We start from the raw sequence: 23702 nt of genomic DNA on the forward strand, positions 1-23702 counted from the left end.
GAAACCTGGGCTCCTGGGGTCTGGTGCCTTTGACCTAATGGCTTCTTGCTGTGCCTGACCTCTGGGACCCCTCACCGCTTGCTGTTTGCTTCTGAGCTCTCCATCACCTGTGGCATCAAATTGCTGGATGAAATTCCTCCTGCTTTCTCTCAGTCTTTGTATTTTCCGGAGCAGATCTCAATCGATACAAATGCCATTACTGAACGATACCCAGCGTGTGGATCTGTGTAAGAGAGTGATATGAAATCCAGGTGGCCTAGTAAACATGTAATGGGCTGATCCAAACCCTAGGCTGATATAATTCAGAGCCCGCAAGGCTTCCATGTGCAGATTCAGCATGAGACACAGAAGCAAGTTTCCTGCATGCTGTTTCCACCGTTCCCTTTGACTTGCTTAAATTAACCAAGCATCACTTTCAACCTTGAAAGTATGTTCAATACCAGTTGTGGATATAACAATATGATGATTTTGAGAAATGTATCTTTTATATCACCCAAAATAATTTTAGTTAAGAATAGGGAGGGACACTTCATAAGCATATTGCAGAGGAATAAATAGGGGAAAAAATAAAGCCCTTCACCTGAGAAGTCTTGAACTCAACTTTTATATTTGTTTTTTTTTTTTAATTTTTATTAGTTGGAGGCTAATTACTTTACATCATTACAGTAGTTTTTGTTATACATTGATATGAATTAGCCATGGATTTACATGTATTCCCCATCCCAGTCCCCCCTCCCACCTCCCTCTATATTTGTATTTTTTTAGTGGTTTATCATAGGATTTTTTTTAATTGTAGGATAGTTGCTTTACAAAGCTGTGTTAGTTTCTGCTGAACAACCACGTGAGTCAGCCTCAGTATACGTATGTCTCCTCCGTCTTGACCCTTCCCCACTCCAGCCCTCCCCTCTCGGTCATCACAGAGCTCCGAGCTGAGTTCCCTCTGCTATGTAGCAAATCTGGTCCCGGAGACCCCCGGGCCATCCTGCCACCCCTGTCTGTATTATTAAGACCTCTGCATAATGAAGTTGTTACTGACGGCGTGCTTAAGTGCGTTGATCAGGTTGTGCTCATGGTAAAGAACCCGCCTGCCAGCGCAGGCGACTAAGAGACACAGGTGTGATCCCTGAGTCGGGAAGGTCCCCTGGAGAAGGGCCTGCAACCCACTGCAGGATTCGTGCCTGGAGAATCCCATGAACAGAGGAGCCTGGGGGTGGGGCGGGGGGCGGTGCGGCTACAGTCCATGGGATCACAGTCTCAGACACGACTGAAGCGACTTAGCATGCACACATCATCTTTAATAAGAGATCGAGGGACAGATCAAAGGAGCTCTGATGGGAGGGTTTCTCTCTTTTCAGGAGCATGTCCTGAAGTGAAGTCATCATCGACACTTCAAGAGGTCTCTCATTTCTTATTTAGAAGTTGATACTGTTGACTCAGTTACTCTTAGGGCATTATGACAACGATCTCTCTTTCTACACTGCACTAGGCGTCTAGTTAGCAACTAGTCAGAGGGACTCCCCTGGCAGTCAGCTGTTGAGGGTTTGTGCTCCCAGTGCAGGGGGCACGGGGCTGATCCCTGGTTGGAGGACTAGGATTCTGCATGCTACATAGCACAGCCAAAAAAAAAAAAGGGGGGGGGTAACAAACCAGTGAGAGGCCTTTCAGAAAGAACAAGGATGCCCATCTGTGAGATGAACAGGTTTTTATATTATATAGGGCCGCATGAGAAGCTGCATTTGTTCTACGCTGGGACACAGGAGAGAGGTGTTTAGTCCTGCCACCTATTGTATTCCTAAGACTTGTGCCTGTGGCAGAAATTCCCGAGGGATTAAGACTGAAAAGAGTTGTGAGAGAGAGCTCCTTTGCACTTTGTTGGAAACCTCCAAGGACTAAATCTGTCACTTGCATACCTGACCATTTTTGTTCTTCCATTAACTACCCGCCTCCAAAAAAAAAAATACCAAATGCAAACTTGTGTCTGGTAGGAAGCCATATTGCACCTAAAGGACAAAGTCTTTTAAGAAGGGAAAAGATCCATTTTCCTCCTACATTTTCCTTGTTATTAGATATTCAAATGTACGTGAGCCAGTAGAAGGACATGTTGTATCCAAGAGAGGGTCATTTTTTTGTTAAGAGAAGAAGATATCCATCTTTTTTCTACTTTCTCCCTAGTTGATAAGTATATAAAATAAGTAAAATAGTAAGACTTTGTTGTCATTTATGAAAACACATTTAGTGAATGATTTAGAATATTTGACTTTATTTATGGCTTTCTGTGTGTTTCTCTCTCTCCCTCTCTCATACACACACACATAGTTTGGTGGGTTGTTAGCTAAGCTTCTTGATTAATTTGATGACAAACACTTCTCCAGATTCCGTTACTTGTATAACCCAGTAATTCCACTTCTCAGAATGTACTCTGTGGAAGTGAAGATATCACACATTTATTTAGCAGTGTTGACTGCAACAGTGAAAATCAGAAACAATCTAGGTGTGTAACAATAAATGATTGGTTTAATAGATTATAGCACATTATGCATTTGAAAACTGTATAGCCTTTATACATCATTTTAAAAGGTAATTTAGTGATAGAGAACACAAGCTAGCAGTCTGCAGGCCCAAACTAAGTTATTTGCCTTTTGTAGAGGGTAGAGCAAAGATTTTAGCGTCCCTAGGCCCCAGTTTCTTCACCTGGGGGTAGTACCACTTACCTCTATTGTTTTTACGAGGATTTAAAGAGAACCCATGTAAAACCCTTTACAGAGGGCCTAGTGATATTTACACACTCAATAATTGTTAACTATTATGGTTGCAAAGGATAGATAAGGATGTGAATTAGGGTATGGAAACATGTTAACTTTAAAACATGAAGAAAAACAGTACTATTTAAATTTCCTAAAATCATACATAATCGTAGAAGAGTGTAAAAACATAAGCCATCATGTCTAGAGTATTCAGTGACTCTCAAAAGGAAGAGAATATGTGCTTTAATTTTTTTCTTTGTATTCCTCTGCAGTTTTAAAATTTTCTACATTTAACATTACTCATTTTATATTGAACATAATTTTTAATAGGAATCGCAGCATTATGACTATATTAATGTAGTATACTGAAAGTTATTTAATGGAATCATCGTGTGCATGCATCTAAGAGACACATGTACACGAGACTTGCACTGTCGATGCCCAGCCTGCCCCTCCTGCCGTCTCCTCTGTTTCTATCATTGTCTCTTTCCTAGTATAGCTGACCTTTGTTTTGAAAATATAACTTCATACACACAGTTATTTTGTAAACTCAGTTGTGTAAAAAGTCAAAGAGGTATCTTCTGCTTACTATTGCATATAAACCTAAAACTGCTCTGAAAAATAGTCCTTTAAAAAAGTCAAAGCAAAGAGTTCCCTGGCTGTCCAGTGGTTAGGACTCAGTGCTTTCCCTGATGGGCCCAGGTTCAGTCCCTGGTTGGAGAACTAAGATTCCACAAGGCTCGAAGCACAGCCAAACACAAACCAAAAAAACAGTCTGACAAATCGGAAATACCCAGGGTAAAATGTGAGACCACCTCCAGCAGAGTCTGTCCTCCCACCCTCTGATGACCAGCTCGACAGGTCTGTCTTCTTACAGGTCTCTGTGCGTGCAGCATCATACTTAATGTATCTGTGTTTCTAAAATGATGTAAATGGAAGGATATTTTTCATATTGTTCTGGGCCTTGTTTTTTTTTAAGTTAGCAGTATAAATTAGAAGTCTTCCTTAGTTCATATAAATCTGTCAACATTTTTTTTTTAGCAGCCACAGGGTATTTTATAGTTCGAGTGGACCATCATTTATTTGAGTATATGTCCATTTAGATTTAATTTGCTCATAAAACTATACTGCTTTTGTGTTTCAAGGATTGTCTTTGTGCATATATCTTTATAGATATGTCCAATTTTTCTGTAAGATAGAGTCTCGGAAGTAAAGTTGCTGAATTGGCCTAGTTTTAGTCATATCTAAAGGGTTAGTGAGTCTAACCAGGTGGCACAGTGGGAAAAGAACCTACCTGCCAATGCAGGAGACCTAAGAGATGCCGGTTCAATCCCTGGGTCGGGAAGGTCCCCTAGAGAAAGGCGTGGCAACCCACTCCAGTATTCTCACCTGGAGAATCCCAAAGACAGAGGAGCCTGGTGGGCTACAGTCCATAGGGTCTCAAAGAGTCGGAGATGACTGAAGTGACTTAGCATGCATGCAAAGGATTAATAGTTCAAACTGCATTTTCTGGTATTTTATGCAGGGTCTAACGCTTATTTGAGTTTTGATGTGTTGGTATGCTTTTTTTCTTTCCTCCTTACAGTGAGATTCAAGAGCCGAAGGTATCACCACCAGCTTCTAAAACCTCGGCCGCCGCACAGCTGGATGAGCTGATGGCCCATCTGTGTGAAATGCAGCGTCAGGTGAGCACGCTCTGTGACACAGCCTGCAGGGCTCATCTCTGTGGACCCCCGCCCTGCCCTCCCACTTTAGAAACCCTCCGAAGTCCTTACGGATTCTGCCGGGCTCAGTTTAACTCAGTGGATGAGCCCACTGAAGTACCGCTGATTTACAGAGTGTTGTATCTGTTTCCGGTGTTCAGCAGAACCATTCAGTTCTGTATCTCCATCTATATCTCTATCTGACTTTTTTCTGTTAGAGGTTATTGCGAAACATTGAGCACGGTTCCCTGTGGTGCACGGCAGTGGGTCCTTGGTGGTGGTCTGTTTTATATAATGTGCCCATGGTGATCCCAAAGTCCCGATTTAGCCCTCCCGCCCTTTACCCCCATGTGCGCTGAGCCGCTCCAGTCGGGTCCGACTCTGCGACCGCATGGACCGTGGCCCGCCAGCCTCCTCTGTCCACGGGATTCTCCAGGCCAGAATACTGGGGTGGTTGTCATTTCCCCCTCCAGGGATCTTCCCGACCCAGGGATGAACGCTCACCTCTTACATTCCTGCATTGGCAGGTGGTTCTTTGTCCTCAGCGGCACCTGGGAGGCCTTTGACCCCCTTGGAAACCATCCTTTTTTTTTTTTATTTTTAGTCTATGGATCTATTTCTGTTTTGTATATAAGTGCATTTGTATTGGTTTTTTTTTAGATGTCTTATCTGGACATAAAAGACTGCGATGCAGGTTCTGATCTCAAGGGCCTTGGACTGTGCTTGATAAAATGAGACATAAGACTAGGTGACATTTACTAGACTAAAAGATAGACTGTTTGCCACTAAAACTGCATAAAGTGTGGAAGGGCTGTTAAAGAGACCTCCCTGAGTGAGGTGGAGGAGACCCACGGCAAGCTGGAGCAGAGTAAGGGAGAGCAAGCGTGGCTTTGAAAGGAAGGATGAGTCCCAAGCTCTTACTGAGAGGAAATCCACCCCTCCTGGTCTCGTCTCTGGGCTTCCCTGGTGGCTTAGAGGGAAAGAATCCACCTGCAGCGCAGGAGACCCGGTTTGATCCCTGGGTCGGGAAGGTCCCCTGGAGAAGTAAATGGGAACCCACTCCAGCATTCTTGCCGGGAGAATCCCGTGGACAGAGGAGCCTGGCGGGCTCCAGTCCATGAGGTCGCAAGAGTCGGACACGACTGAGCGACTAAACCAGCACCACCATGGTGGATCAACAGTGCGATAACTTCAGGGGTACAGCAAAGTGGTTCAGCTACGTACATACACGCGTATCCTTTTCCCAGTCTTTTCCCATTTAGCTTATTACAGAATACTGTGCTAGAATTCTTAAGGTAGAGAATCCAAACATTCTGAATTGGCTGGGGTATTTCATATGCACACGTGAAGTGACTATGAAGTAATTTCAAGGCGGTGCATAAAACTGTGTGTGATTGAAGGGCAGGAATCTTATCTTTGTGGCTCACCTTTGGCTTTCCAGCGCTGTTTCTGATATATTATGTATAACCATGTTATTAGAGACACAATGAATAAATATCAGAAACAAGTTTTCTTTTTAATATTTACAGTAAAGCTGAGTGCATTCCTCATTGCATTGTATATCTGAAAAGTTGTTGTTTAGTTGCTGAATCGTGCCAACTATTTTACAACCCCGTGGACTGTAGCCCAGCAGGAGCCTTTGTCCCTGGGGTTTCCCAGTCAAGAGTACTGGAGTCGGTTGCCATTTCCTCCTCCAGGGGATCTTCCCGACTCCAGAATGGAACCTGCATCTCCTGCAGCGGCCGGCGGATTCTCTACCACTGAGCCACCAGGGAAGCCCATGTCTGAAAATACTAGGAAAAAAAATCTACATTAGCAGTTTTAATTGTGTGGTGTTTTAAAATTGATTTAGCATGTGTCTTAGTTTATTTACATTTAAAAATTTATGTTTAATAGCCATACCTTTACACTATACAAACATCCAGAGTATAACAGTGTACAGTGAAGCGTTCCCAGCCATCCAGTTCTGCCCCCTGGAGGTACTCAATATTTTCTGTTTTCCACATAATCCTTTCAGAAACATTCTGATATATACCAGCAAATAGATTTAATTGTATATATAGACACAGATACATTGCTGCATTTTTACTGAGTTACTTTCAGGCCGTTTTGATGTTAGCCTTTAGAACACTAATCTCTTGAGCATTAACTAACATTATATAATAGGAGAGGAAGGAAATGTGTCAAATGGTAAGTTTCTTGAAGGGAAATGAACATTTTGGATTAGTGAGATAGTGGGAAGTTGTCCCAGGCAGAGGCCTGAAGGCTAATGGTAACAGATCACTTTCGGGAGACGGCCAGGAGCCTGGCTGGCTTTAAACAATGGGGGCTTTTTACTGAGTAATCAGAGATGAAACCGGGAAGGTAAAGTGAGGGCAGTGGACGGAGACGCAGTGTCCGTCTGTTGCTGCAACTTCAGTGCCGGAGGCCATGGAGAAGCGCTGCAGTCCTCTGGTCCGAAGTCCCCGTAGTCTGGAAACTGGGAGTTGAGAGAGACGAGTTGGGCAACTGTTCTGTAATTTGAAGTTTTCCCTTTGAATGTTTTATCACAGCGGCACTGGAGTTTCTCTTTAATAAATCCAACTGGTCACCAAGTTTTATCTGACCACCTCTCACCTCCTTCTCCACCATCACTGGCCCAAGGCATTTCTGATCCGAGCTGTGTTGAAAGTCTCCTGCCTAACGAGCGCCTCTGATTCCACTCTTGCTTTGTCTGCACCTGATTCCTCACTCAGCTACTCCAGGGACCTTGTGAATCAGATCCTCTCCCTCTCATGCTTGAAGTGCCCTAATGGTTCCATCACCTTCAGAATAAAACCGGAGCTTTATTAAATAATAACAAATTATTTTCATTAAATAGTAAAACCGAAGCTTTATCCCGCGGGCTTTGCGTGATCATGGCCTCTTTTTCCATTGTTTTCTCCTGCCTCACTCATCCTCACTCCCTGTGTTCCAGCCCTCCTGACCTCTTTTTACTTTTTATGTGTCAGACTGTCTCACTCCTCTGGGCCGTCCTTCCCTCTAGAATGCTTTCCTCACAATTATCGATATTTCTGTGTCTCAGTACATCACTCAAATATCTGCTCAAGTACCAGCTTCTTAGCCTTCTCCGATCGCCCTCATCTGAATCCCACGCTCTGTCTTTTGCCTCAATATATGATTCATGTCTCTAACCTGACATCATATCATCTATTATTTCTTTAATTGCTTACTGTCTGTTACTCAGAGAAAATAAATTCCATGAGGGCAGACACTTGGTTAGTCTTGAGAATTGCTCTGCACCACGAGCCTAGAGCAGTGAGTGGCACAAACTAGCTGCCCAAAAAACACTGCAACATAAATGAATAAAAAGAAGATGAATTGCTGACCTGCAGTCATCATAAGAGATAAGGTATCAGCTTCCGAGGTCCAACTTCTTACTGCCAGAAGAGATTTGCAAACAGGAAGACTAGTCAGATTTCATTCAGCCTGAGGAACTTAGAATGAAAGGGAGATGAAAGCATTTTTTTTTTTTTTTTTTTGGTGTTGCAATGTTAGATTTTTCCAGCGCCTTGGAGGAAGTTCAGGGAAAGACTAAGACATAGTGCAGAAGATGCTAATGAGGATGACTCTCTTGACGGTTCTCTTCTTGGTGCAGGTTACAGTGAAAGCAGATGCCAGCAAGAAACCCGTATCTGACGAGCAGGATCACAAGGCCTCCCTGGACTCCATGCTGGGGGGCTTGCAGCAGGACTTGCAGAACCTGGGAATTGCCACAGTGCTCAAGGGCCACTGTGCCTCCTGCAAGAAACCGATCGCTGGAAAGGTGGGATGGGCCAGGACATGGATCCTACAGCCTTCCGTGTCTGTGTGTCGGTCTCCATCCTCCAAGGCCTGCTCTTTCTTCTCGTAATCCAGGACAGTTTAGTAATACCGATCCTTTACAGTGCTCCAGGCGTGGACTAAGCACCGTACAAGTCTTCTTTTATTTAGTGGCTGCATTATCCCTTCAGTCCTGCATTGGGAAGATCCCCTGGAGACGGGCATGGCAACCCACTCCAGTATTCTTGCCTGGAGAATCCCCATGAACAGAGGAACCTGGTGGGCTACAGTCCATGGGGTCGCAAAGAGTCGGATACAACTGAGCGACTGAGTGTACACACACAGACACACAGCCCTTCAGTGGTCACAAGCTCTTTGTAAAGTGAGGAAACTGAGGGCCCAGGGTCATTAACTGACACAGCCAAGGTCTAGTAAGAGGTCGATGTGAGATCCAAATCCGGGAGCTTCTGGCTTGAGAGTTTGAGCTCGTAACCGTTTTCCTCTACTACCTTATGGAGAATAACTTTCCCTCTGCTCCCTCGGTTCAAATCTTCCCAGTGCAAAGTGACTGATTATGACTTTCAGCCACTCCCAGCATCATAGCATGACCACAAATTCCTGCTTGGGCACCATCCTTCATCCAAGGCATTATAAAGGGCATTGAGACCTGACTTTCCACAGGGTGTGAGATGAGGTGTCCAGATCAGAGGAATAAAAACTGTCATTGGTCTTCTCCTGTTCCCGGGATCCCTTCCAGGCCAAGCGTGTCATCCGTCACCACTACGCTCTATTTCGTGTCTGTAATTTTCTGGGGCAGTATAGCGGAATGAGCATTTATTGAGTCGGAACAGTGGACTCCATGCCATTATCCGTGAATTACAGACCACAGGTGGAGAAGGGAATGGCAGCCCACTCCAGTACTCTTGCCTGGAGAATCCCAGGGACAGAGGAGCCTGGTGGGCTGCAGTCCATGGGGTCACAAAGAGTCGGGCACGACTGAGCGACATACCCAGGGACCACAGGCCGCGTGAGTGCACCCGAGGTCTTGGCCTCAGTGCGGCATAACTGCAGGGGTGTCGTTTCCATGGATGCTGTTGAAAGGGCACGCCCCAGAGTCGCGCCCGCTGCGGTCCCCCAGGTGCCAGGCCCCCACGCCAGGCTTGCTTCACCCTGCAGGTGATCCACGCGCTGGGGCAGGCCTGGCATCCCGAGCACTTCGTGTGTGCCCACTGTAAGGGGGAGATCGGCTCCAGCCCCTTCTTCGAGCGGAGCGGCCTGGCCTACTGCGCCGAGGACTACCACCGCCTCTTCTCTCCGCGCTGCGCCTACTGCGCCGCCCCCATCCTGGACGTGAGTGAGCCCCCGCCCCCGCCTTCGCGCAGCTTTTGTTTCACAGCTCCGCGGCCTCCTAATCGCGCTCCCCGTTGCTTTTCCAGAAAGTGCTGACGGCCATGAACCAAACCTGGCACCCGGAGCACTTCTTCTGCGCTCACTGTGGAGAGGTGTTCGGTGAAGAAGGTACGGCCCGGTGGTTACAAGAGCACCAGCGGGGCTTTTCGCTGATCTTCTCAGCTGGTCCTGCTTCCTGCCTCGACCACCCAGGTGCCCGTTTCGGTACCAAGCGCCATCCCTTCCTACCTGATCTGACATTGATACCTTTTGCTTAAATGAAAATTTTAAATCAAAGTCATACAAATGCATAGTTTAAAATGCAAATACTACGCCAAGAGCAATAGTAAAAAAGAACACTCCCTTGCGTTCCCTTTTCCCACCCCCAAGTCCAGTTCTCCTCTCTAAATATTTTAGCTTCTTCTATTATTTACTTGTGGGGCTTCCCAGGTGGCGCTAGTGGTAAAGAACCTGCCTGCAGGTTGCATCGCTGGGTGGGGAAGATCCCCTGGAGGAGGGCATGGCACCCCACTCCAGTGTTCTTGCCTGGAGAACCCCATGGACAGAGGAGCCTGGCGGGCTACAGTCCACGGGGTCGCAGAGAGTCGGACAGGACTGAGCGATGAAGCACGGCACAGCATTTACTTGTATATTTTGAATAGTATGTTCCTCTATGTTGATTTTTTGTCCAATTTTAGCCATTACACGGTAACGTTCTACCAAGAGAGATAAGGATTTAGAAATGCTCTTACTCCTCCACCCACCCCCAACATAATTCCCCTCCCCTATTCTCTCGGTTATAGTTAGGTCGTAATTATATAACTCAGATGAGTATTTGATGTGTACATGTTGACAGTCACATAAATATTGCTCACAATTGAGTCATGTAACAAACTGTGATATAGTACAGTGTGGATTTGGGGGTTCGTCTGCCTGGTTCAAATCTGGGCTGTGGTATTTATTAGCCATGTGATGTTTAAGTTATTTGACCTTCTTTGGAGCTCACTTCCCTCATGAGTAAAATGGACCTAATAATAATGCTTACTTTAGGACTTCCCTCGTGGTCCAGTGGTTAAGATTCTATGCTTCCAATGCAGGGGGTGTGGGTTCGATCCCGGTTGGGAATCTAAGCTCTCACATACCATGTGGCACGACCAAAAAGATTTTTTTTTGAAGTAAGAAAAAATGATGTTTACTGTATAGGGTCATTATGAGGATTTTAAGAGACAATATCAGTGTAGTGTTTGCAATGGTGCCTGGCACGTGAAGACTGGTAATGAAGATGATGATCATTGCGTTGGTGTCCTTTTCATACACATGTGTTATTTACTGAAATTAACATCTGGATCCCTTTTCCATTCGCTTAATTCTTATTGTAATTATCACAAATTTATCTGACAGCTGCTAAATCCTTCTCAAAATGGTCATCCACTTCTGGTAATACATCAGTTCCATTCGTTTTATGTTTTCTTTTTTTCTTGGAGACATCCGTCCAGGAAACTTTCATCCTGCTCCAGCCTGCCTGCTAAGAAACAATACTTTATCTCAGGAATCCCTTGTACTAAATCCCTTCCTCCGTCTTTGAATATGTATTACTGCTTTTATTTTGGTGGAGCACAGCCTCCAGTAGCTCCTGGTAAAAGCTTTGAAACCTTGAGCATCTGAAAATATCTTGTCTCCCTGAAGTGTCCTGGACGTGGAATTCTAGGTAGAAGCTACTTCCCTTATCACTCTGAAGACATTTTGCCACTGTCTTCTAGCCTCCATGGCTGAAAGTTTCTTTTATTCAGATTTTGTTCTTCTTCCTGACACTTTCTACCTGACCTGTTTCACCCTTGTTGCGGGCTGTTTGCTCCCTTCTGTTTTCTGCGTTGTCTTGATTTTTTTTTTTCCTGACTTCTTCTTTTTATGTTTGTTTTGAACCAATATGACTCATATATGAAAGTAGAACGCTTCTTTTTCTTTTCCTGTGCTTCTTTTTCTTTTCCTGTCCTTTTAGAATTAATTCACGGGGAAAGTTTTCTTCTAAATAAAAATTTGAGGCAGTCTTATGTCTTTTTTGATTATTCTTAATGAACTACTCTAAATAGAAAATCAATTTAAGACACAAAACACAAATCCAAGTCCTTAGGTAATTCGTTCTGTGTGATAACTAAAGCCTCCAACTTATTTAAAGTGACAGGTACTCTCTCCCCTGGTGGGCCCTTTAAGCTGCAGAAGGCCGGGGAAGCGGGCTAAGGCCAGTGATTGGTCCTTTCCTGCTTTTATTCTCACACCCATTGCTAATCTCCACAGCTGACCCCTCCAGGGTAGAATCAGGGGTGGACGGGTTTAGCCTGGAGGGCAGAAAAGCTCTAAGTTGTCTCATTTACTTTGACCTCTCTGGGCTTGGCATATAATTAACTCCGACTTTCTTGTTGTTGTGGAGTCGCTAAGTCGTGTCCGACTCTTTTGCGATCCTTTGGACTGTAGCCCACCAGGCTCCTCTGTCCATGGGGTTTTCCAGGCAAGAATACTGGAGTGGGTAGCCACTTCCTTCTCCAGGGGATCTTCCAGACCCAGGGATTGAACCCGGGGCTCCTGCAATGCAGGGATATGCTTTACCGTCTGAGCCGCCGGGGAAGCTGGCTCGAATGACTGCACTTAATTTCAGGTGCCTCGCTCCATTCAGTGGCCCTAGGCCCTTTAACCAGACTCTCAGCTGTGGGTGTTTTCCGAGGATGAGTCAGATAGCACCAACTGTACCCCACGCCTGGCGGGCACCCAGCTCTCGGAGTGGTTCCACTGCAGCCCCTCTCTTGACTTGAGGTTCCCCGGGACCGCACCTCACGCCCCTCGGCGATGGTGGGGCGTGCACAGCACAGCTTTCTCAGAGAAACCCCTGTCTCAGCTTCCCTTTCTCTTTGCTGATCTTCAGTCGCTCAGTCCTGTCCACTCTCTGGGGCCCCATGGACCGCAGCACGCCAGGCCTCGCTGTCCTTCACCATCTCCCGGAATTTGCTCAAAGTCTTGTCCATCCGGGTTGGTGATGCCCTCCAGCCATCTCGTCATCCATCTCCCCTTCTCCTCTTGCCCTCAATCTTTCCCATCAGGGAAAAGATCCTTTCTCTTTACCTGTTTTATATCCTTGGTGTAAGTGAAGAGTCCAAGGTTTGTGCAGATTTGTGCAGCTAGATAACTGTCTACTTTGAGGGACGTCTTGCCACCCACTTTGAACTTTGACATCTATCACATCTTGATGCCCCCCATCCCGTTGCATTGGTCTTTGCCAAGTGCTGCTGGCCTTTGCTTGCCCATTCTTTATTTAAGAATGAATGAGACACTTTAATGCTAACCAGAAGCTCTGTGGGTGAGGCAGAATGTGCTGACTGGTGGGCTGGTACTCAGGGAGGGTGCTGCAGGACCCTCGAATATTAATATTTTAGGTCTTCTGCCTTGAATAAATTTTACCAAAGAGCTGTACTCTCTGTCAGCTTTACAAAAATTAGTAAAAGGGATTAGGGGATGGGGTTTTTACCATTCAGTATGCCAACTTTTATTTAATTCCCATTTTCTACTAAAAAACACAGAACTTTAATTCATCAGGCTTCCCCGGTGGCTCAGAGAGTAATGGCTCTGAGCTGCCCTGTGGCTCTACCTGCAATGAGGAGACCCGGGTTTGGTCCCTGGGTCAGGAAGATCCCCTGTAGAAGGGAACGGCAACCCACTCCAGTGATCTTGCCAAGAGAATCCATGGACAGAGAAGCCTGACCGGCTATAGTCCATAGAGTTGCAAAGAGTTGGACAGGGCTGAGCGACTAATACTTTTAGTAGAAAGCTTGACTTCTTTTCTTATAATAAATGTCCAGTATCCCTGAACACTGAGACCCTCTGACTTGAAATTTACAGAAGTAATCATTGCATCTTATGGTTCGGATGGGGAATCTGATTTTCTGACAGTTCTTCAGACTTTCAACCAATCCTGCTTCCAGCCTTGAAGACTATTTTATGAATTTAAAATAAGCTGAGCCTGAGCTCCTTTGATGTTTGGAGCTCAGGATGGTTGAGGGTTTTTTGGCCATGCTACTCAGCATGGGGAATGTGGGATCTCCGTTCCCTGACTAAGGATCAGACCCATGCCCCCTGCAGTGGAAGTGCAAAGTGTTTACCACTGGACCACCAGCAAGCCCCAGGATGGCTTCAGTTTTACCAGCGTCTCCCTCTTTCATTATCTAGGTTTCAGATTTTTGCTGTTGTTGTTTGTTTATTTTGTTTTGTTTCTGCCAAGCTAGATGCCATTCTAATAGCTAATTTAAATTTTAGACGATTTTGATATTTCACCTGTGATATGGTCTTCCCTTTTCTCTTTTTCCCCATGAATCTTTCTGTTTTAAATAATTCTTTACCTATTGTGATAGTGATGTTTCAAGAGGGTATGAAGATAAGCCCCATGTTATGCTAGTTCTCCTGAAACTACTGGTCTTCAGTATCAGGCAGGTTAACATGTATGTGTGCTAAGTTGCTTCAGTCGGGTCCAACTCTCTGTGATGCCATGGACTCCAGCCTTCCAGGCTCCTCTGTTCATGGAATTCTCCAGGCAAGAATGCTGAAGTGGGTTGCCCTGCCCTCCTCTAGGGATGGAACCCGGCCCAGGGATCAAACCCACATCTCTCATGCCTCCTGCATTGGCAGGAGGCTTCTTTACCACTAGTGCCACCTGGGAAACCCTGTGTATATTCCTAACTATTATTCATTTAATCCCCACCACAACTTTGGGAGAATAATTTTATCAAGTATTGGAAGAACTGAGCATCAGCGAGGTAAAGTCATTTTCTTTTTTTTTTTGAAGTCATGCAGCTAGAAAATCAAAGAACTGGAATTTAGACTCAGGTCTCATTTCTGCAAGTTCCATGTTTTTTTCTGCACCATTGTAACTGCCCCTTGATGGAGACTGGATCCCTCTTCTGCTGTTGGGTCTCTTTACTTTCTTGGCACAAACATGGTGCAGTTTATTTGAAGACAGACCTGGGTAGAGTTGCACTGATAAAATCCACTAGCAAAGTGCTTTGTAGTCATTTGCTTGCTCACTGAAGCTTGCTCAGTGCTTTTCACAAATCATTAGGTCTTTCATTTTTAGATTGCACTTTAGTTAAGCAGCATTTTTCATTGAGATTTAATCTAAGTCATGGTCAATTTATATAGCACTGGTTGCCAAAGAAGTCTGAGGGTTTGTTGGGTAAAAGAGTCAGCAAGTGAATACTGCCCGCGGATAATTATGATGTGGAAGGTGCCTGAGAGCAGGCAACAATGCATACATATTTCAAGAAGAGACATAAGTTAGACACAAAAGAACAATACCCTACCATAGGATAACCAGGAAGTGCCATGAAGGTAGCTAGTTCATATTGTTTTTGGCTTGGGCCCCTTCTAACTAGACAAGGCTAATTTGGTCATTTATGACTTTATATAATTAATATGAAGCCACGCTTAAAGCATATTTATTGAGGTAAGTGACAAAAAAGGCCCTTTGCTAAGCAGAAGCTCCTCTTGGGTTGTATGTTTGCTTTCATCCGTTGTTTTCTGTAAATGCGCCTCTTGCCATATGGTTAGTCCATTAATTAGGTGGCATCCTGCCTGGCCCCAAGTCACATAGTCACACACGAAGTTTCTGTAATGACTGTGCAACCGCTGAGCCTCCTGGGAAATTAAATTCATCTGCATCTTTGTTTCAGTTCAGAGGATTCCTCTCTAAGGCTCACACCGCTAAGCACACCAGCCCTTGGCATCCTCCCACAGGGGCCGGGTCCCCAGTGCCGGTGTCTTTCTCTTTAACTGTTCATTATCCAGGCCATGCAGGTGCCCCCTAATTTCCCAAGTGGCTAGGAGCCTCACCAGGGTACAAACACCCTTCTTCTCTCAAAGGTACTTTTGCAAATTGTTAGTGTTTCTTATCCGTCCTCCAGAGTAATTGGCCCCGGAGAGAGCCTCCAGGAAAGTTAAGTGCTGAAACTTTCTCAATTTGTTGGATTACTCACTGCAGGGGTATCACAGCAAGTTGGGCTGATTGCTTTGGAGTCCTCTCCTGGGGCTCACCTGAGCTGAAACAGAGGCTGTTACTTCCCTGCTGTGTCATGCTTGAGACCAGCTGCCCTGTAAATGCCTAGACGGGGGTCATTCCTAGGGCAGTCGGCCTGTCTCACAATTTTCTCAAGTAACACCTACTTCTAGGCAAGCTCAGTTCTACCCCATTTGTTTTATGAGACACCAGCATCAGCTTGGGGCCTTGTCACGAATGCAGAGTTTCCAGCCCCAACCCCGACCTACTGAATCAGAAGCAGTGGGTGGGGTGGGGCCACGCAGTCAGTGTGTTGACCAGCTCTCCAGGTGACAGATGTGTGCTATAGGCGTGTGCCTCAGAAGCAAGAAGATGGTTGTGGGTGTTGGTTTGCTTGGCTTCCCCTGATGGCTCAGCAGGGGAAGAATCGGTCTGCAATGCAGGTGACACAGGAAGCGCGGGTTCGATCCCTGGGTCGGGAGGATCTCCTGGAGGAGGAAATGGCACCCCACTCCAGTATTCTTGCCTGGAAAATCCCACGGACAGAGGAGCCTGGTGGACTACAGTCCAAAGGGTCGCAGAGAGTCGGGCATGACTGAAGTGACTTAGCATGACCACTTTCAGTTGTCCTTGAGCAGACTCTAGACGTTTTTTGACAAAGAGAATAACTGAGCTCTTCTTTGTCTCAGAGGCAGAGAAGAAGGACACAGGACAGCTTAAAAAATTACTGGTTTACGTTCTTAGATCTGGAGGCCTCAGAAATCGATCGAATCGTCTGCTTTTTGAAGAAAGCGTAGTTGAACAAGGCAAGGCATATGACAAAATGACCCGAGGTTATGGGCCACGCAGCTGCACGATTTGGGCTTGAACCCCCGGCTCCTCCCATTACCTTTTTTGGCTCTGGTTGCTACTGTCAAAGTGTGTTTCTAGAAATAATGTTTCTTGTGTTTTGCTCACATGCTGTTTGAGTGGGGCACAGTTAGAGCGCTCTCCTAGTTACTGAATTATTCGGTTATGATATTTGAGCTCAACTGATACTTGCAATTCCCATGGAGAGATCAAGATGACAATGCGTTTAAGGTCAGGGACGTGACATCCAAGTTAGACTTTGAAGTTAGGCCTAGATTTGAATCAGTTCCTCCCCCGCCTAGTTGGTTATTTGTAATTTTGCTGAGCTTCCCTTTTCTCCCTTGTAAAATGGGAGGGTTGCTATGAAGAGTCTAATTTCGACCTAGTCCTGCAGGGGGAACCCTCAGTTGGAACCAGTAAAACAGTAGGCGCTGCAAAAATGGGATTGCTGCTGGTCCTCTTTGTTTTAGGTGGAATCTCCTTGTAAATGCTAAGGAGAGTTTCTTCTAGAAAAGTTTACCTGTTTATACATGTTCTAGTTAGTCTTGATGCGGGGCAACCGTCTTCTGAAGCCACTGGTCTCAGCCTCGCTGTTGTAGTGTTGTTCACAGGTCTGCTGATTCGATGCATCTTTTTTGAGCAGCTTCTGTGTATGTATCAGGTACTATTCTAGGAACTAGGGAGACAGTAACAGAAAACAAAGTCCCTGCGCGCGTGGTGTGTATGCTCTAGTGAGAAAGACAGATAGTAATCAAACTAGCCAACTGACTAACTTCTTTGTACCTTAGGAGAGAGGGTGAGGGAGAGGAACAGGGTTCTACTTGAAATAAAGTGGTCTAGCTGTTGTTCCCTTAAGCAGACCACTGAGTTAAGGTAAGAACCAAACCATCTGGGTGTCTTAGGAAATGATTTTTAAAGCAGAGGGAATATATCACACGAGTAAGTGCTTGAGGATGAATCAGTTTATTATATTTTTCTTTTTTTTTTAAATGTGAAGACAATAAGACTTTGCATAAAATTTTATTTGTAATCTATTAACTTCTTGACCTAGTGCAACAAAAAATTTGTCTTACCAATATTTTTCTACATTTATTAATATTTATGTATATATAAAAGTTACAGTATACCTGAAATTCCTTTTTTTCCACTTAAGCGTTTTCCCATGTTGTTTAATAGTTCTATAATAATTTTAATAATATCAGTTATTCCATCAGGGCTTCATGTAGACAAATTTTAAAAGATTATATGCCTGAAGATGTTTACTAAAGCATTATTGATAGTTCCAAATACTGAAAACAACTAAATGTATTTGTAACAGTATATTTAGATTGCTTCTATTGTCTGAGTAGAGCTGTAATGACTATCTTTAAACATAGAATTTTCTTCTATTATTTATGTAGATTAATTTCTAGGATTGAGATATTTATATATTTTAAAAATATTGATACACATTATCAAATGACTTTCTAAAAGAATAATGGAATAGTAACATTTATCTTTGTCACTAGGAATATAAAAATATGTGAATACCTCCATATGCTTTGCAGCATTGAGTATATATTTATTTAACACTGTTTTTACTACTTACCTAATTAGAAATTAAACTACTAATTAGCAAAACTTGGAACTTCAATAGTTTCTTTTATGTTTCATTCCTAATCATCATGTTGAACACAGTACCCCTAAAAGTATTTCTTCTTGGCCTAGTTGTCTATTTGTGAAGCAGACTTATTTCAAAGATTTTTAAAAGCAGTCACCATGGGTTTCGTATCTCGCATCATCTGGACACAGAATCTTTACGAGCCAGGGGTTTTCTAATCTGCATCTAACAGTGAACATTTCAAGTATTAAAATGAAAGCACTTATACCTCAATACATCTATTTTTAAGCTTTTTATTATGGAAATTTCAATAAATACCAACATTTTGCCAAACAAATTTCCTGTAACCACTACTAAACCACCTAGCCTTTTCTTTTGAGGGAATAATTTAAAAGCAAATCCTAAAATATCATATCATCTCACCATTAAATACTTCAGCACACGTCATCTCCAACAGATAAACACCCTTCGTACTTCACAAAATTAATAGTTCCTTATTTTCATTTAAAACCCACATCCCAATTTCTAAAGTTTCTAGATGGTGTTATTCAGTTGCTTTGTTTGAATCAGGATCCAAGCAAGATCCTTTATGTACTGCCTTTGACTGCTTTATCCCTCAAAATTTTGAGTTCTGTAACAATCCTCTCTTCCTCACTTTTTTGTAGCATTGATTCATTAAGAAACTGGAACCTATGTTCTGTAAAATGTCCCATATTCTTGATTTGACTGGCTACTGACTCATGATGAAGTTTACATTATTTGGTCTATCTTCATCTTACCCCGCCTTCCCCTGTAGTTTTTGTAAATTGTTAATTTAGACCTAGAGACTTGATTCAGTTTAGGTTTAGTATTTAGGGGAGAATAGGTCATAGATACTGGCTGCTATGTACTTGTTGAGTCATGTCTAGAGGTATGTAATGACTGGTTGACCTACTTTTGAAAAATGAAAGTGTTGCTTGCTCAGTCCTGTCTGACTCTTTATGACCCCTTGGACTGTAGCCCGCTAAGCTCCTCTGACCATGGCATTCTCCAGGCAAGAATACTGGAGTGGGTTGTTATTCCCTTCTCCAGGGGATCTTCCTGACCCAGGGATCGAACCCAGGTTTCCTTTATTGCAGGCGAATTCTTTACCGTCTCAGCCAGGGACGCCTGACCTGCTTTCACTGATGCTAAGACTGACCACTGGCTGCAAGCAGTGTCAGCAAGCAGTGTCAGCCTCACCCCTCCATTCTCAAGCTCCCTGTTGACGAGCATTGCCTATCACCAGTGATCTCAGTTGTAAAATGGTGACTTTTCCATCACTCTATCAGCACTTATTAGATGGGATTATATAAACAGTAACACTTCATCATTAACTATTTAGTTATCTTGAAATACATCTCATACAGGAAAACTGAAAAAATGTTTTACTATGAATAAATGGTTTTACCATGAATAAATGCTTTTATAACCTTATTGAAAAAAGTTTAAAAGATTTTTGTAGCTCTTTTTAGAATACAGCCTGTGTATAAATAAATTATACAGTCAACAAACTGTGTTTTAAAGCCATTGAATGAATTACTGCCTTCTTTAGTCATGTTATCAATTTGATGTATGGTTAATTTGCTAAAACTTGATTAAAATTTTAGAGATTGATTTTTCTTTTTTTTTTTTACATTTTATAAAACAATAATTGAAATCATATATCCAGTTTGGAACTCCTTGATTTAGTTATATTTTTCTGATACATGATTAGCAAATATTTTCCTCAGTTTCTCTTTGTCTTTGTCTTTGCTGATCCTTTTTGGTAAGTCATTCCTATATATTTTTAATGTAGCTCAATTTATTAATCTTTAGCTTCCTTTTGAAATGTGAGCCAATTTTATCACAGTTTTCTATTCCCCAGTTAAAGAGGAACCCATCCATTAGAAAACCGCATTCTTTGTCTCTTTGGGGCTGTGCTGGGCCTGCTCACCGCGAGGGCGGCTCTCCAGCTTTGGCAGGCGGGCTCCTCCCTAACCTCGGGGCGCGGGCTCCTCCCTGCAGCGGCTTCTCCTGTCCTGGGAGACGGGCTCGAGGGCGCTGAGGCTCCAGTAGCCGCAGCCCCGGGTTGTGGCACACGGGCTCGTTCGTTCCGTGACGCGTGGGATCTTCCCAGACCAGGGCTCGAACCGTGTCTCCTGCCTTGGCAGCTGCAGTGTTTACACTGAGCCACCGAGGAAGCCCCCATCCGTTTCTAATTCACCTGTTTGTATGGTTTGAATTATTACATTGGATTTTGCACCAATTTGGAAATTTTTATTTAATATTGCTTTCTTTTTAAATATTAGGCACTTTTCTCCCCGCCCCCCCCCGAGATACTGTTTTAGATACTGGGGATTATAAAGTGACCAGACCAAAAATACTTAGTTTCTTTCAGAGCAAACATTCCAGTGAGAGAGAAAAGGCAATGAAAAAAAGATGCAGAGATAGATACAGGCTGCAGAGGTTCTGTCTGATTCGAGGACCTTCGAGCTGATTTCTGAAACGCGAGGCGGGGCTCGCCATATCAAGGCCTGGGAATGCAGAGGCCGATGGAATACTTAGTGCAGAGGCGCTGAGGAGGAGTAGACCTCAACGCTTATTCAATGCTTGCCCAAATCAGGCAGGCTCCCCTGGTGGCTTAGTGGTAAAGAGGAGACGTGGGTTCGATCCCTGGGTCAGGAAGATGCCCTGGAGAAGGAAATGGCAGCCCACTCCAGTATTCTTGCCTGGAGAATCCCATGGACAGAGGAGCCTGGTGGGCTACAGCTCATGGAATTGCAAAGTCTCAGGCACCATCTGGTGACAGAACACACAACAAGCGTGAACCAGGCCCGACTGAGAAATCGCTGCACTGTCTCGTGGGTTTCTTCTAACAGGCCTTTGACGTAGGTGTCTGGTAGCACATCCTGAACGTGGGAGAGTTTACGTCATTGCCCTCTTCTCCGTCTCTAACTTGGTTTAAGGTCTCAAACCGCAAGAGCAAACCCTTGCTTCCCCTCTCTCCAGGCTTTCACGAGAAGGACAAGAAGCCGTATTGCCGGAAGGACTTCCTGGGCATGTTCGCACCCAGGTGTGGCGGCTGCAACCGGCCAGTGCTGGAAAACTACCTTTCGGCCATGGGCACCGTCTGGCATCCAGAGTGCTTCGTGTGCAGGGTGGGCCTACTCCCTTGTCTTCTGCGTTTCGGGAGAGGCAGGGGTCTCCTTTCTGGGGTGCAGCTGGTAAGAGGGTTCACAGCTCAGGGCGAGAGTTTGACAGGGGCTTCTTAAAAGAAATACAAGTATTTCTCGGCCATGAGAAGGATGAAATAATGCCATTTGCAGCCACATGGGTGGGCCTAGAGATCGTCTTACTGAGTGAAGTCAGGCAGAGAAGGAGAAGTACACGTTGTGACATCCGTCTGTGCGGAGTCTAAAGAGAAACAGGCTGCCGTCCATGGGGTCACAAAGAGTCGGGCACAACTTAGCAACTGAACAACAACAGAAGCAATGAATTTATTTACAAAGCAGAAACAAACTCACAGACTTAGTGAATTTATGCTTGCCGAGGAGGTGGGGAGGGTGAGCAGGAGGGAAAGTTAGGGAGTCTGGGATGGATATGTACACCCTGCTATGCTGAAAAGGGATAACCAACAGGGACCTACCGGATCGCACGGGGAACTCTGCTCAGGGCTACGTGGCAGCCTGGATGGGAGGGGAGTTTGGGAGAAAATGGATACATGTTTATGTGTGGTTGCGTTCCTTTGCCGTCTACCTGACACCATCACCGTCTTGTTCATCGGCTGTGCTCCAATACAAAATTAAAAGTTTCTTTGGAAAAAGAAACACGAAACACCCCATCCGCATGGGCATTTGCTCCTCTGGTTTGCAGAGGGGCGATATTCTAACCTCTGTGTGTCCACTGGTGGGAAACCGGCAGGGATTTCCCGGCTGAAATCTTGCTGATACTTTCCTTCTTGACATCTGCACTCCTCGTCTTTCTCTCCCCCCACCTCCCAGGACTGCTTTAGCGGTTTCTCTACCGGCTCCTTCTTCGAACTGGACGGGCTCCCCTTCTGTGAGCTGCACTACCATCAGCGCCGGGGGACCCTCTGCCGCGGGTGTGGGCAGCCCATCACGGGCCGCTGCGTCAGCGCCATGGGCCACAAGTTCCACCCCGAGCACTTCGTGTGCGCCTTCTGCCTGACGCAGCTGTCCAAGGGGGTCTTCAAGGAGCAGAACGACAAGACCTACTGTCACGCCTGCTTCAGCAAGCTCTTCCCCGTGTGACCTCAGCTGAACCCACACGCGCCCTCTTCCGATCTGCGTGAAAATTGAAGCCAAGAGAGGCAAGCGTACATTTCTAGTTCCTGACTTTCTGCTCAGTAGGCTTAGAGAGAAAGCCAAGGTGATGGACAAGGAAGGGAGCGTCTAGAGGTGACGTGGCTAGGCTTGAAGTTTTGATCTCAAGCCTTTTTTTTTTTTTTTTTTTTAAACAATGCAGTTGAATTTTGATCTGGGGCCTGCTATCTAGGGCCTCGGCAGGTGTATTTTCACATGCACGCATCCGTTCCACTCCTGCCCTCCTCAGCTCCCTCCACTTTCACCTCTATTGATGGTCCTGCAGATCCATCTTCTCTGCTTGGCCTTAGGAACTGGGTCTCTTCAGCTACCCCCGTTTCCCTGTGGCTGACTTTCCCACAGTCACTGCTGCGGGCTTTGTTCCTGCTTTTTTTAATAGGAGGATGATTGCTTTACAACACTGTGCTGGTCACGGTAGGGCTTTATTCTTGCTGTTAGGCATCATGTGTCACTCTTAAGTTCCTTGTCTTTCCCTTCAGTGTATTTCTCCTTTTCAAGAGAAAGTAGATTTTAACTGGAAAACTTTGAATCCTGACATCACTGATAAATAAAGGAACTTGTGGTTTTAATGACTCAGTGTCATATTAGTTTGATAAATTTTCTGCTTCCCAAGTTATATACTAGACACAATGTGCAATTAAGTGTGTATCATACCCCTTGTTTACTTCCATACAATGGGCCCTTTTCTTTAAATCAGAAGAAATGAAAAGGAGGGACTCCTAGTCATTGACTTTTAATTTAGGCCTGTAGCTTTCACTTTATTTTTTTGCACTTAAGTGATTGATTAAAAGATGGCAAAGCTTCTTAAATTTTTTTTTCATTGCTTTGTTTACATTTGTAGGAAAACAGTTTCCACTGGGCTGTTGTGAATTCATATTTGCCTGTGCATGCATATCTCCAAACTCATAAAGTTGTATGTATTTGTTCAATTTTCTTGTATATCAACTATATCTCAATAAAGCTATTTTAAAAAGTGAAATGTGCATCTTTCTTCGACTTCACAGTTGTCACATGAAAACAAGCAGGATGGCTGTTCTTAGAGCATCTCTGAAGAAGGATGCTTTAAACCTCATTTCACCATTTTTCAGTTTGGATTAGGAAGTCCAACCCCTCCCCCCCCCCCCCCCCCCCCCCCGCAAAAAAAAACAACTCCACTTAGTTATTTGTTCCTCTGAAAAATCTTATGAGTAAACGTGTAGAAAAGCTTGTCAGACTATTCAAGAGTCTGACTTTCTCAAG

General features: G+C 44.6%; 1 protein-coding gene across 2 annotated transcripts in view; it reads left to right on the top strand.

The window, feature by feature from the left end:
- LPXN (leupaxin) overlaps positions 1 to 23442 on the top strand; it is a 38358-nt gene extending 14916 nt beyond the window's left edge. For both annotated transcript variants that reach the window (XM_070472909.1, XM_020894619.2), the window contains 6 exons: positions 4330 to 4429; positions 8085 to 8252; positions 9425 to 9598; positions 9685 to 9766; positions 21130 to 21278; positions 22122 to 23442. In XM_070472909.1, the coding sequence (XP_070329010.1) occupies positions 4330 to 4429; positions 8085 to 8252; positions 9425 to 9598; positions 9685 to 9766; positions 21130 to 21278; positions 22122 to 22391 (943 nt within the window). In that variant the 3' untranslated portion in view covers positions 22392 to 23442. The remainder of the gene's footprint in view (positions 1 to 4329; positions 4430 to 8084; positions 8253 to 9424; positions 9599 to 9684; positions 9767 to 21129; positions 21279 to 22121) is intronic.
- The last annotated feature ends 260 nt before the right edge of the window (positions 23443 to 23702 follow it).

Source organism: Odocoileus virginianus, chromosome 10 (genome assembly GCF_023699985.2).
Source record: "Odocoileus virginianus isolate 20LAN1187 ecotype Illinois chromosome 10, Ovbor_1.2, whole genome shotgun sequence".
Taxonomy (NCBI): Eukaryota; Metazoa; Chordata; class Mammalia; order Artiodactyla; family Cervidae; genus Odocoileus; species Odocoileus virginianus.